General features: G+C 36.8%; 1 protein-coding gene across 1 annotated transcript; it reads left to right on the top strand.

The window, feature by feature from the left end:
• The first annotated feature begins 3,386 nt into the window (after window positions 1–3,386).
• Window positions 3,387–8,852, top strand: LOC145107245 (alpha-farnesene synthase-like). Its single transcript, XM_079044089.1, has 7 exons — window positions 3,387–3,542; window positions 3,627–3,897; window positions 5,771–6,134; window positions 6,272–6,490; window positions 6,563–6,701; window positions 6,811–7,059; window positions 8,351–8,852. The coding sequence occupies exons 1-7, from the start codon at window positions 3,429–3,431 to the stop codon at window positions 8,633–8,635; spliced, it is 1,641 nt and encodes a 546-aa protein (XP_078900215.1). The 5' UTR covers window positions 3,387–3,428; the 3' UTR covers window positions 8,636–8,852.
• Window positions 8,853–14,406: the final 5,554 nt, after the last annotated feature.

Here is a 14,406-nt window from a genome sequence, read left to right as displayed (position 1 = left end):
GTCTATGTGACTTTTTCGTCACAAGTTTCATGCAGATGGTACACTCTCTCGATATAAAGCTACACTTGTAGCAAATGGGCGCAGTCAGCTGCCAGGAGTGGATTGTGATGAGACTTTTAGCTCGTTTGTTAAACTAGCAACGATTCGTACTATTCATAGCCTGGCCGTCTCACACAACTGGCCAATTCACCAGCTTGAAGAAAAAAAATGCCTTCCTTCATGGTCAACTTCAAGAAACGGTCTACATGCAGCAACATCCTGGATTTCGTGATCCACCTCACCCTGATCATGTGTGCCTACTTCAGAAATCTCCTTATAGTCTCAAACAGGCCCCCAGGGCCTGGTATCATCACTTTACTCAACAACCCACCAACATTGGTTTTCAGCAAATTCGTACAAATCCATCTTTCTTCATCATGCAAACTACGAGAACCATAACATATCTACTTCTATATGCAGATGGCATCATTCTGAAAGCTTCTACCATACCTCTTCTTCAGCAAATCATCACTTCGCTTAGTCATGAGTTCTCCATGACTGACCTCGGGCAACTTAACTATTTTCTTGGTATATATGCAATTCGATCAGATACAGGTCTCTTCCTATCACAACGAAAGTATGCTACCGATATTTTGGAACGAGCAAAAATGTTGAATTGTAATCCATGTCGGACTCCTGCTAAACCTCTACACAAGCTTCGGTCAACCGAACCTCCTGTCTCGGATCCCACTCTATATCACAGTCTTGTTGGTGCTCTTCTGTACCTGACTTTTACCAAACCTGACACTGCCTTTGTTGTTTAGAAAATCTTTCTCTACATGCACAATTATTGAGAGCAACACCATCATATTCTCAAACGTATTATTCGATACATTCGGGGCACTATTGACCATGGTCTTCAAATTCACATATCCCCCAATACCAATCTTCTTGCCTATTCTGACAGACTGGGGGGATGCACATCTACACGTCGCTCCAGATTCGGGTATTGTGTTTTTCTTGGAGACAACCTCATCTCTTTGTCCTCCAAACGCCAACATGTTTTTCTCGTTCCAACGTGGAGGCCGAATATCGAGGGGTTGCCAATGCAGTTGTAGAAACAAGTTGGATCTGTAATATGCTATGTGAGCGATGCTGCCCAACAACCAAAGAAACCATCGTTTACTGCGAGAACATCAGTGTTTTGTACATGTCTGCAAATCTGGTTAATCATCAACGAACAAAACACATGGAGATTGATATATATTTTGTTCGTGACCAAGTTGCTCGGGGGGCAAATTCGTGTACTTCATGTGCCTTCTTCTGCTCAGTATGCCGACATCTTCACCAAAGGACATCCGTCATCCCTTTTTTCAGGCTTTCGATCCAGTTTAATCGTTCATATCCCTGTTTAAACTGTGCGGGGGTGGGGGGGGGGGGGGAGTTAAACAAAACTCATTATTGTATATTGTGAATAGGCCCGTTAGAGCTGTATCTCTCTCTCTCTCTCTCTCTCTCTATATATATATATATATATATATATATATATATATATATATATATATATATATATTCTTGTATTGTATCCTATAGGAAAGTCATTTGGCATATTAGTATGTCTTTAACCTCTTCAACAGCAACATTAAAACCTTTGGACCCAATAATAAACAGAAAAAGGCACTCTACTAGATGTATTGATGACATCTTACCTTTTACTTATTTGGGCATCACTTTAGAACTATATTTAGTCGTGTGTGATTATCACTATTATAGAATTAAAAACGAATAGTGAATCAAGAAGTATATTTAAATACTAAATCAATTGATCACAGAAAAAACAAATACAAATAGTTATCTTTTCCATATTTTGCAGTTTAATTTAAACTCCGATTAAACATAAATCGGGAAATCTATAAAAAAAGTCTCAAACTTTTAGAAAAAAGTTTTAATAAAGCCTTAAAAGTTTTTTGTAAGAGAAAAGTCCCGATTATTTACCATTTTGCCCAAATTAACAAAAAAAAAATTTTATATTTGAACAGTAAATGACAGATTATATGATTTTATCAAAATAATTGGACTTTTTTGTTCAAAAAAAAGTTTTAGGACTTTTTTGAAACTTTTCCAAAAAGTTCGGGATTTTTCTGTAGATTTCACAACTGACATCATATAGACTACAACTTATTGTCGACCTAGTATGCAAATCCATATGAAAATGATAAGCAAGGTAGTGACGTAGTCAGGATTTTGTTTAAGCGTGGACAAATAATTTACAAAATATAAATGAGTGGTCAAATTCTTCAAACGATAGTAAAATGCAACTATAAGTGTATTCTAAACTAAATTATTTATTTAAGTTGCACACGATGTTGTCTCACATTATTAAAATAATCTAAAATGGCGTTTAATCGACATGTGCAACAATATATTGGGACATGCCATATCACAACTCTAATTCATTATATATATATATATATATATATATATATATATATATATATATATATATATATATATAAACACATGTATATAGGCCCGGTTCCGGTGAAGACTTTTTTTTCGGTGAGGACTCGTGAGGACACCTTAAAAAATTTGAAAAAAAAATATAAAAAAATACAAATCATAAAATCGAGCATAGTACTATATCGCAGAGAAAAAAAAATTGGAAAAAAAACTTTAGATCATTAAAATTGAATCATGGATCATAAAAATGATCAATGCTTCAATTTTAATGATGCAAAAAAAAATTTCCAATTATTTTTCTCTCCGATATTGTATTATGCTCGATTTTATTATTTGTATTTTTTTTTTTAATTTTTTTAAAGTGTCCTCATGAGTAGTCACCGAAAAAAGAGTCCTCACCCGATCATATATATATATATATATATATATATATATATATATATATATATATATATATATATATATATATATATATAATCTCAAATTTGTGTGAGTGGTCCACCTATATGGCTACGCCCTTCAAGGAATGTTTTAGAAGAATTAACACCAAACGCGAAAGGTGACAAACATTTCCACGTATAACAGATTGGCAGTTATTGATTTTTCTTGTAATGTTCAATTTTTGATTTTTGACAGCGAAATGCCCAGATATCTTATAAATAAGTATTTTCCTATCTTCTTCTTATGTATATGTTTTCCACGTTAAAATACATTTATACATGTTAGACAGATTGTGAATAGGAAATTAAATAAATAAAAATAAGAAAAGATATACAAACCGGCATGATCCATATATTCCACGTTTCAACAAAAATAATGCACTAGTTATCTACTGGCCCACCCCGAACCACTGTTTAACCATGCAGACTATTACACAGTTTAATAAACCTGACGCTACTATAAATATCATCCTGGGTGTTACTTGTTTCATGCATGTATCTAGTAGTGTAAATAAGATACATAGACGTTTGCACAAACAACAATTGAACATGACCACTGAGGCGATTGGAATCATCAATCAATGTTCTGAAAGGCGTTCTGCTGATTACAAACCAAACATTTGGAATTACGACTTCCTACAATCTCTCAAATCCGAATTTCATGTAATAATCCCTATCTTTCTGTATGAAAATTTATCCTTGATTACCTTTTCAAAATAGAGTTCTAGAAAGCTTTTTTGTATGCAGGAAGAAGAATATAGACTACAAGTCCAGAAGGCCAGAGAAGAAGTTAAGAGTTTATTTGTTGAAACCTTGGAACCTGTGGCGAAGTTAGAGCTAATAGATAACGTTGAGAAGTTAGGGTTGATAACCTATTTCCAGAAGGAAATAAATGGAATTATAGATAGCTTTCAATCATTTAACGATGAGAACGGCAATGTCAACATAGAATCGGATCTTTATGGCACTTCTCTTTGCTTTAGGATATTGAGGTTGCATGGGTTCAATATTTCCCAAGGTACACCCATAGTTAATATGCCGGTTATATTGAACTTTAGCTGCAAAATCTTATCATATTTTGATCATATTTTTATATGCAATATATATAATATTAAACATGAAAAAAAAAATTATCTCAAGGTACACTCTGATGTGGCATGAGGTTACCTAATGATGTCTTGAGACCTTGAGATTATGCTTCTAGACTTTCATTGGCCACTCATTATTCAGTTTGTAGTTGTCCTTAAATTACACCGAGTTATTTTAAATTTTAATAATCGTTTTTTTTTCCAAGTCTTTTAGAATGGACTATATGTCCAATATAGATTTATTATCTTTAGCTTTTTTTATTTTCTTCCTCGTACTTTATAAACCTCATGGAATTGATACATCATCTATTCTTATTCAACTTTATTTTTAACACCCATAATCTATTAAATACATATTCAATTATAATCACCATGTAATTTACTCTTCCTATTCCACCCCTATTCGAGAGTTGAATGATCATTCAATACCTCCATTCAACTTCACTCACCCACACTCCATTAAACATTTATTTAATCCTAATCCTAGTTGTCACCTTGTTCAACTCCTATACAACTTGCATTATAGATGACCAACTTTCTATCTTTTTCTGCACAGTTAACCATATCATTTCTACTCTTAGCATTGGCATTAGAATTTTAATAGTAACTAGCCGCTTACCTCTATCTCCAACCTTTCAAAAACCATGAAGCTCCATCGTCTCATACGTACTACACGATATATTGTATAAGTTGGCATGAAGAAATGCGTACTATACAATTGTATAGGTTGGGACGAAAGAAATAGTAATTATAGGTGCTAAGAATGGATATGGAAGTGATAGATCCTTGGTTAACCCTATCAATAAATAAATATATATTAGACATAACTCTTTAAATACCAAGACACACAATTAAGATTACTTAAGTTAAGTATATCTCCATGTTTTGAAAACCGGACCGGACCGGCCGATTCGACCGGTTCAACCGGGAACCGGTCCCGGATCCGGTTCTTAAAGGCCAAAAAACCGGTATTCGTGTGAACCGGTAAAAACCGGTCGAACCGGTAAAACCAGTCCGGTTGAACCGGTAAAACCGGTCAAAACCGGAAATTTTAAAAAATATTTATTTTTTTCATTTTTTGTATTTTTTATATAATTAAATATAATTATGACATCATCCGGTTTTTCCGGTTTTTTAGACCGGTCCGACCGGTTGGACCACTTAAACCATCGAACCAGTAAGACGACCGGTTCGGTCTCCGGTCCGGTTTTCAAAACCTTGGTATATCTAGATATAGTTTTTGACAGTGATCTCCTTCCTTTGTAATGAAATCAGAACATTGTATTTCTTTCAACACACTCAATATGTTATTTAGAGTAAATGGAATCGGAACATTCCTAACTGAAGACCATACAAAAAATTCAACAAGGTCATTTTATTCTTTCTTTATTCAACTAAATTTTCTCTTGCTTGATCAGTTCCTCAGTTGGATGTTCAATATTCTAAACTCATATGGATACCTGTAAAAACGTTATTATCAAACTAAATGTCATGCTCCTTGACGTCCTAATGGGGTTTCGATTGCTTGTTGTTGCCTTTGTCACACATAGCGGATTAAATTTCTCTTTTCTGTTAAAAAAACTTGGTGGATTAAACTTATAAAGATCACTAGCTAGAAGGGAAATGTGCAGAAAAAAGGTGCATATATAGGGGATGGGGCAACTCATGTTTTGCTTTTGGTTAATATATAAAAAGTAGAAAAACTAAATTGGAACTATGCTTAGCAAAAATTTCATTTGAAACCCTGAATTGGAACTTTGTTTGTATATAAAACATACCAATTGTTTGTTTGACGTACTACAGGTATGTTCAAAGGGTTTGTAGAAAATGTCGAGAAAAACATGAACTTAAATGTAAAAGCAATGGTTAGCCTGTTTGAGGCTTCACATCTAGCTTTAGAAGGTGAAGACATATTAGGAAAGGCTCGAGCTTTAGCATCATTTTATTTGAAGAACGTATATCAACAGTTAGATGTTGAGCATGGAAAAGAGATATATGATGCATTGAGATTTCCTTTGAATTTGAGAGTGGAATGGTTCAATATCAGAAGTCACATTCAAGGTTATGCGAAAGTGAGTCCTTCAAATTTCAATTTGCTCAAGCTAGCGAAACTCAACTTCAACATGGTTCAAGCCGTTCACCAAAGTGAGCTCAAAGATATGTTAAGGTACCTATGCAGTACTGTTGAAAACAAAAACTACCGAGTTCAGAAATGTGGCATGTCTTGACACTTTTTATTAAATAATCTTATCAGGTTTCCTAGGCTCATTTCTATCCTAATTTATGCTTCTTTTTTGTCAATAGTTGGTGGGAGAAAGTAGGAGTTATGAAAAATCTAAGCTTTACAAGAAATCGGGTAGTTGAAAGTTACTTATGGTCGGTGGGAGTTGCCTTTGAGCCACAATATGGATATCTCAGAAAATGTTTAACGAAAGTCATCAATTTGGTGCTTATTATTGACGACGTTTATGATGTTTTTGGCACTTTGGATGAACTGGAAACCTTCACGCATATTATCGAAAGGTAAGTACGCCTACGTACTATAACAACACGTTCCTGATACTCTGGATGAAACTTATATAAATATAATTCCAGGTGGGCCACTGAAGGGACTGAACGTCTTCCAGAGCCTATGAAGTTTTGCGTAAAAATTCTATATGATACTGTTGATGAAATTTCAAACGAACTTCTGAGTGAAAAAGGATATATGGTGAACACACATTTACAAAATGCGGTAAAAAAATTGTTGCTCCTTTTTCACTTGATAATAAATGTTGTTTCAGTTTATGTTTTATGTAATACATTTACCAGAAATGGAAATTAAAGTTTATTATTGTTTCCAGTGGAAAGATTTCTGCAAGGGCTTACTAGCAGAAGCAAGATGGTATCATAATGGTTACACTCCAGGTCTACATGAGTATTTAGACAATGGGTGGGTAACATCATGTGGCCCTTTGCTATCAATTCATACCATTTTTTGGGATTTATATGAACGACAAGAAGAGGCTATAAATTTTTTGAAAAATAATCATGATCTTGTCTACAACACCTCTATGATCATTCGACTATGCAACGATCAAGGGACATCAAAGGTAGGTTATATACTATTTTAGTTATGTACTACGATATTCTTGGAGTTTATCAATACGTAGTGGTGAATTTAGTATGTTGGTAGTGGGAGTTACTTGAAGTGGCTGCCTATCACCTACAAAAAAAAAAAAAAAAAGTTGTAGTTTAATTGGCCGCTTAAAAAATGGAAATTTTTTAGAGTTTCTTTTGAGCATTTTTATTTGAAAAAATTCTTCAACTACACAAAAGTAGGGGAGTGTTTGAAACAAATGATAAAAAAAAAACATAATTTTATAAAATGACCATCACTTCCGTAAAGAGGAACTCTGCGGAAGTCTTTATGCTCTAAGAAACAAGAAAACTCTTAGATGAAATGACGTGGAAATGACGTGAGAGGGGAAAAAGACAAAAAAAAAGTTATAAAATTTTAATTCAGTAGAGGGTGCATCGTTCCACAGAGATGCTCTCTACGGATTTGTTCTTCAAAGGTGTATCTCTGGGGAATTGTTCTTCGCTAAAACATAGCTTATTTTTCGCTAAATTCCAAGTCTATTTTTTAAAAACACAGTTTTATAGTTTAAATTGTTATTTTCGTCTTTTTCCCTGCTACGTCATTTCGTCTTTATAGTTTAAGGTGTATCTCTGGGGAATTGTTCCAAGTCTATTTTTTAAAAACACAGTTTTATGGTTTAAATTGTTATTTTCGTCTTTTTCCCCCGCTACGTCATTTCCTGAGAGAGTTTTCTTGTTCCTCAGAGCATAAAGACTTTCGCAGAGCCCTTTCTGCGGAACTCGTGGTCATTTTATAAAATTGTGTTTTTCATGGTCATTTGCTTCAAATATTCCCCTCATTGTGGTTATTTGATGCTCTCTTTTTATTTTTACTTCTATTCTTTTATATAATTGTTTATCATTTTTTACATAGTTCACCTATATTATACATAAAAATGGACGAAAAAAAAGTTATAGTTTTCATCCCGCTAAGAATATCACTATATTTTAGAATTTCTACATAAAATTTTTATTTTTACTTCCATTTTTTATATAGTTAATTATTTATCATTTTTGTTGAAAATCTCAAGGAAGCAATAAATACGAATATCACTATATTTTAATTTTATTCAGCTATCAAGAGAACCTTAAATATTATTATACTTTATTACTTTTATTTATTTTATTATATTATATAATGGACCTCAGTAAAATTCAAATCTGGATACACCACTGTCCACACACCAGGTCAATATTGCATTTAACTTTTAGTTTTGGGAAATACACATATAACATGCATGCCAGTTTGTTATTTATATATAGGCGGAGCTATCCAGAGGTGATGCCCCGACATCAATCATGTGTCATATGACCGAAGCAAATGTTACAGAAGAGGTTGCGAAGAAGTACATTAAAAGCATGATTACCGATGTATGGACCCAAATCAACAACGTATCTACGTCTTTATCCCCATCTATTAAACATATTACTAATATGGCTCGAGTTGCACATTTTATATACCATAATGGAGATGGATTTGGCGTCCAAGATCGTGAGACTAGAGATCAAGTTCTAGTTCTTTTAGTTCATCCTCTTGCAGTTGATTAGTTGCTCAAATTCTATTTATTTTGGTTAAGGATAGGTAATGTGGTCTAAAAGTTAAATATAAGAAAACTAAAAAGAAGGAACTTTAGTCCTTATTTACAATTGAAAAGTGTTATGAGCATTGAGCCATTGAGGGCCTTTCTTAAATGGTCATGTTTGATTGGTAAAGCATGTAATGTATGATATAAAATTTAGTTCGATGGTCTTGAAAATTATACTATTCCCACTTAAAATTGTTAATGTTTGATAAGTTATGATATTTGCTTATGTATTGCATCTTTTGGAGGAAAAATACTCATCGGAGAGAAGTTTTTGAGATCTACAAAGAGTCTATAGCATATTAAAATGATAATTAACTTTGCAAGAGTTTCAAGGTCTACAAATCGACAATGTTATAAAATACTATCTATGGGCTAGCAAAATGGATTACAATGATTAGCAAAAGCCAAAAGGGACTTTAACACCCAAACAAACTAATTCAGGGATGAGTTTTTACTCCTACCACTAGTACAAAAAGGATCAATGTAAAAGGTTGTTACGATTTTGGTTATTTGCGTTACTAAAGGTCATTAATCAAATTTCAGTAATGTTTTAGGAGTTGTTTGATAGTTATTGACTGGGTAAGATCTGACTGAGTTAGAGCCTGACTGGGTCAGTAGCTTTGATTGCATCTGCCTCTGACTGAAATCATATTGTTTGATCATGTATCTGACTGATTGTGTTGAATGCTAAAAATGATTATTTTACCCTTCTATTTTGTTTTGTGACGAATAAAATCTATTACTTGGAACAGATGGTAGAAACTTCATTGTAGTATAGTGGATTAAGGTCTTGTTGATTGTTTACAACCTCTTTTAATTTTATCCAGAATCAAAATAAATTTAGGTACTTCACATTTCTCATTATATGTAATCTCGTTGATTGACTTTACCTTTAATGGCTCTAACCTAAATCCAATTGATTTAGATCTTACAAGAGTAAATTTAGAATGTGGGATTGTAATAACTCATCATCTTTAAAAAAATTCACCCATGTGTTCAGACATTGTTTCCATTTGATTTATTAAATCATCCCTATGTGAAAACAGCTTTGTAATATCTTCATGTAAACTTTGATTTTCAGCATCTAACTATCTTTTCTTATCTTCAAACTGTTTTTGAAGCTTTTTACTTTGTAATTTCTTGATTCCTAACAAGACTTTGATTCTTAATCTTGATTCCACATAGGCGCATACAAGTTAAAATAAAAATGTCCGAGTAAAAGTAAACATAAAGCATACGAAGATCAATAGCCAAGATCATCCTTTCTTGTTCTAAAACCAAAACCCATTTATGCAAACCATTGATCAGGTTTGACATCGACAGATTAAACAGGACTAGCAACAAAATCCTGTCTAAGGTTGTAACAAAAAAAAAATCAATTCATTGAGGTTACTATCATCAATTTCGACCCAATTAACCACTGTAACATTTCGTTTAAAAATTAAGTAATTAAATAATAAACCCTGAACCCCAAGATGTAAATTTATATTTTATATTATCTTATAGTAGCCCTAAAATTCATAATAACGAAATCTCTGACAACCGGAACATCCGAAACCAAAACCTGATCCCTGATCCGCGTATCCACCACATACGCCAAATAACATGCACACCCGTGCTAAATATACCGTTGAGCCCTGGCAGCTAAACAAAACCCTGAACCTAATCTGGTGCCCTCACCGTAGATAACCAGTTCTCCCCCACTTGGGGTTTGAACTACCACTTGCTGTCTCACGCAGTCGATCATGGCACCAAAATGACTCAGCAAGTCCATACCTACAATCAGACATACATCACCCGTGGGAATGGGAATCAAGTCTATCGGGAAGGATACGCCGAAGATCTCCAGAACGCAACCCTGATAAACTGAAGAAGCAGAAATCCAGTGTTCGTTGGAGATAGAGACTCGCAACGGACACTCTAGCTCTCCTACAAGGAAACCGAACTCCCTACTGAACGATCCAGAGACAAATGACCGACTCGCCCCCGAGTCAAATAATACCAAAGCGGGCAAGGAGTTCACTAAAAATGTACCTAATAATAGGTATAAACATATAAGCATAAAATAATTACAATAAAAAAGATAAGAGATAGAAACATACCAGCTACCACATCTAGTGCTATCCTGGCCTCCTCGGCCGTAAGCTGAAAGGCGCGTCCCCGAGCCCTCGGGGGCTCTGCTCTACCCTGACTCCCGCTAGTAATCCTCAGTGTAGCTGGCGCGGGAGCCTGCGTCGGCTTGGTGGCAACCAACGGACAGTTGGCCTTCACGTGGCCAATCTGATCGTAGTGGTAACATATCCTCGCACTCGGAACCGGGGCGGGCTAGTATCCCTCGCATAATGCCCCTCCTTGCCACATTTGTGGCACCTGCTACCAGATTGAAAAATCCCATAATGAGCCTTCCCGCACTTCCCATTAGTGCGGCCGCCCTGACCTCCAGCCCTAGAATCAGCAGTCTTGGACCGCTTCAGCTCTCTCAACTGCAACTCAATCTCAAGCTCACGCCACCTAGCGGCCTCCTATAACTCCAATAATGTATCACATCGTTGGGTAGCAACAAACTGTCTGATGTCAGTCTTGAGCATGCTCAGATAACGAGTCATCTGAGCCTGCTCGGAAGCAAACTTTGGGCAAAACATCGCCCCCTCAGTGAACATATGGGTGATCTTCGTCACCGACTCCGTACCCTGTCTTAACTTCAAAAACTCATGTGTCAGCCGCTCTTGCTCAACCCGTGGAATGTAGCGAGTGCGGAACATCTCCCTGAACTGATCCCAAGTAACCGCAACTCTTTGCTCGTCAGAGTACGACCCCGTCATCAATCTCCACCAGTCCTTTGCTCCGGACCGCAGTACGTTCAGAGCTCACCTGACCTTCTGTTCAGTAGGACATGAGCATGTGAATAAGCACCCCTCAACGTCAGATAGCCACAACATGGATATGATCGGGTCCTGAATCACATCGAAAGTCGGGGGCTTCATGTTATCGAATTCCTGGTACTGAAAAGCCCAACCTATCCCCGTACCTGTAGTCGCCACGGCTGCGGAGGCTGCAGAAGCAGCAGCAGTCTCACCAATGGTTAGGCATCTGTCATCAGAATACTCCATCATGGCGGTCTTAATAGACCCGAACATCTCCAGAATCTGACCCCGGACAATCTCGACCACCTGCTCTCGGATGATCTCCCCGACGCGATCCTCGTTCAATGTTGGCCTATCCTAGCTGCCAGCTCCTGACCGACCCGGATCCGGCCTCAAATCGTCTCGTAACTACCATACTGAAAATATACCAGAAAGATATCAGATAATCCATATAGACAATGGGGAACCAACTCCCAACGAAGCCCTAGGGGTTGTGACTTCCTTGCTTTGCGTATGGGTCCTATGTTTTCAATAGTAGGGGCCCATATTACCTTCCACACCTACCCATATTTTTCTCAGTTGTCATCACAATGCCCTAACAATATACATAAGCATAGGCGAGCGCTCAATCCTCACTCCTAGAGGAAGGCTAAATATCTCATAACTGGCCGACTGATCCCTCATAACTCATCCGTGAAACTTCCACCAACCCTGCATCACTCTTGTATTCTAGTCATACATAACGCTGAACCCTATAGACATTCTAATATCCGATCCTACCCTATGCCCTTCATTAAACAAGACCAGGAAATAAGGCCAAACCAAACATTCTCAGGCTATAACATCTTAATTATGTACAACTATGATGCATACACTAAGAAACTACAATAATGATGTCAATTTCATATAAGGAAAACCCTAAGATACCAGGCATCAAATAATCAGGCAATTCTAACATGCAATTCCTGAAGATCCCTAGCCTATCACTAGCATGTTGTTCTAACATATCGCAATATCAAATATCTGTATGGTATTTTGGAGTCTACTTAGTGGCTCCGGCTGATCATACACTCTGCATCCTCCCTTAGTATTTTGAAAACCATTTGAAAATCATTTTGAAAATCTTTTCCTTGGTTTGAGACTGGATTCACACGAGTGTTCCTTCAATTCACTCAAACCAAGGCTTTGATACCAACTTGTAACATCCATGAAATTAATAAAAATTTAAAACTTTTTCAAGCATTCAAAAACCATCGTTTATTACAAAATGTTCTCAAAATAGTTTCATATTAGAGTATCCGAGAAATCAAAGTCATAACATGTGAGGAGGTGCACGATCAAGCCTTCGCATTCCCGCGATCATCCTAAGTACCTGAAACAAAATCCAAAACTATAAGCCCGAAGCTTAGTGAGTTCCCCCCAAAATACTGTTACATAACAAATAACACACATAATAACAGCATTTAATGGGTCCACAACTCTACAGACTGGATTACCCACGAGCCCACAGTATGAGTCCAGCTTACCTTACATGCCTACAGCTGACATCTGGCTTGCTCCCGAGCCTACAGCATAAGTCTGGCTTGCTCTCGAGCCCACAACTTTTGTCTGGCTTGCCCCTTCAGTCCTCAGATTGGAATATAAATGATCAGCCCTCAATGCGAGTCTGGCATGCTCCCCTGGCCCTCAGCTCGCATCTGGAAAGCCTAGGAGTCCTCAGTATGAGTCTGGCATGCTCTCCCTGGCCCTCAGCTCATATATTGCATACTCCAGGGTTTGTTGGTTACCGCACGGAGAAGTACAACCTCAACCCTACCCACACAACATGTCGACATGTAACAACTAAATACATATACAGATAATCAGGCAGGATCACAGGTAGCCCTATAGACCTACCAGACTAGCATATCAAACTAGCATGCATAACTAACTCGTACTCAGCATAACAACAACTACCAATATATTAATCCAATGGTCCGGCCTTGGAACCTTCGACCCCTAAGTATAGTGAGGAAAACTCACCTCATAATGTCGAACTGTACTGAATCTCCGACTGCTGACTCACCGAGAATCCTAAACTATCAAAATAAATGAATACTAAGTGAACAGTTGAATACTAATCTTGGCCAAGGGCCCAAACACATGGTAACAGTCCATTCCATCCCTTCCTTAAGTTGGGCCAAGGCCCAATTCCAATTTCTTAATCTAAAAGCCCAATATACAAGGCCCATAATTGGCCCAATTTTCCAAATTGGACCAACTCCCTAATTGCGCCTCATCCTAAGATCCATTCCCACAATTGGCCTAAAACACATCCATTCAGGAAGTCCAGCAAGGGACCAAGCCAAACTGGCCCAAAGGTGGCCCAAATCCGAAGCCCAAAATAGCTAAGCCCAACAGGCTGAGTACGCGGGGCATACTCAGTTGTACGCTCGGCGTAAACGCCTTGACCGGAAAACGGGACGCTGACCACCTACGCCCGGCGTACGCCTTGTTATGACCAGTGTATGCTATGACCATGCAAAACTTCATTAAGTTCTTAATACACCTCGTCCAGACGTCCCAAGCTAGATCACTACTTAAAAAGATGTCCCAAACCATAAAGTTTCTAACTTTATGGTTATGTATGCCCTATAAGTCCATAAACTCAAAACCCTTGTTTGTCTTAACCTATTAAAACCTTGATAGCTTGCACGAGACCACTAAATGGGACAAGATAGCATTTTTATGGTCCAAAACACTCTAAATCTTCTGAAAGGATGGATCTTTTGGTCTTAGAGTAGCTTAACTCATCAAGACCAAGAAAAGGGACTCATTTACTCATAAAACTTCTATGCAAGATCTATGGGGAAATATAAGTAAAGGTAAA

The sequence above is a fragment of the Lactuca virosa genome, chromosome 4 (genome assembly GCF_052849685.1).
Source record: "Lactuca virosa cultivar CGN04683 chromosome 4, Lactuca_virosa_CGN04683_v6, whole genome shotgun sequence".
Classification (NCBI taxonomy): domain Eukaryota; kingdom Viridiplantae; phylum Streptophyta; class Magnoliopsida; order Asterales; family Asteraceae; genus Lactuca; species Lactuca virosa.
The sequence above is the reverse complement of the archived record's forward strand: the minus strand, read 5'-3'. Positions and strand labels throughout refer to the sequence as shown.

Bases quoted from the DNA above. Each gene is read 5' to 3' on its own strand.
- LOC145107245 (XM_079044089.1), top strand. From the start codon at position 3,429: ATGACCACTGAGGCGATTGGAATCATCAATCAATGTTCTGAAAGGCGT. The intron at 6,135-6,271 runs GTACCTATGCAG...TTTTGTCAATAG, and splicing joins GAGCTCAAAGATATGTTAAG to TTGGTGGGAGAAAGTAGGAG. The intron at 7,060-8,350 runs GTAGGTTATATA...ATTTATATATAG, and splicing joins ACGATCAAGGGACATCAAAG to GCGGAGCTATCCAGAGGTGA.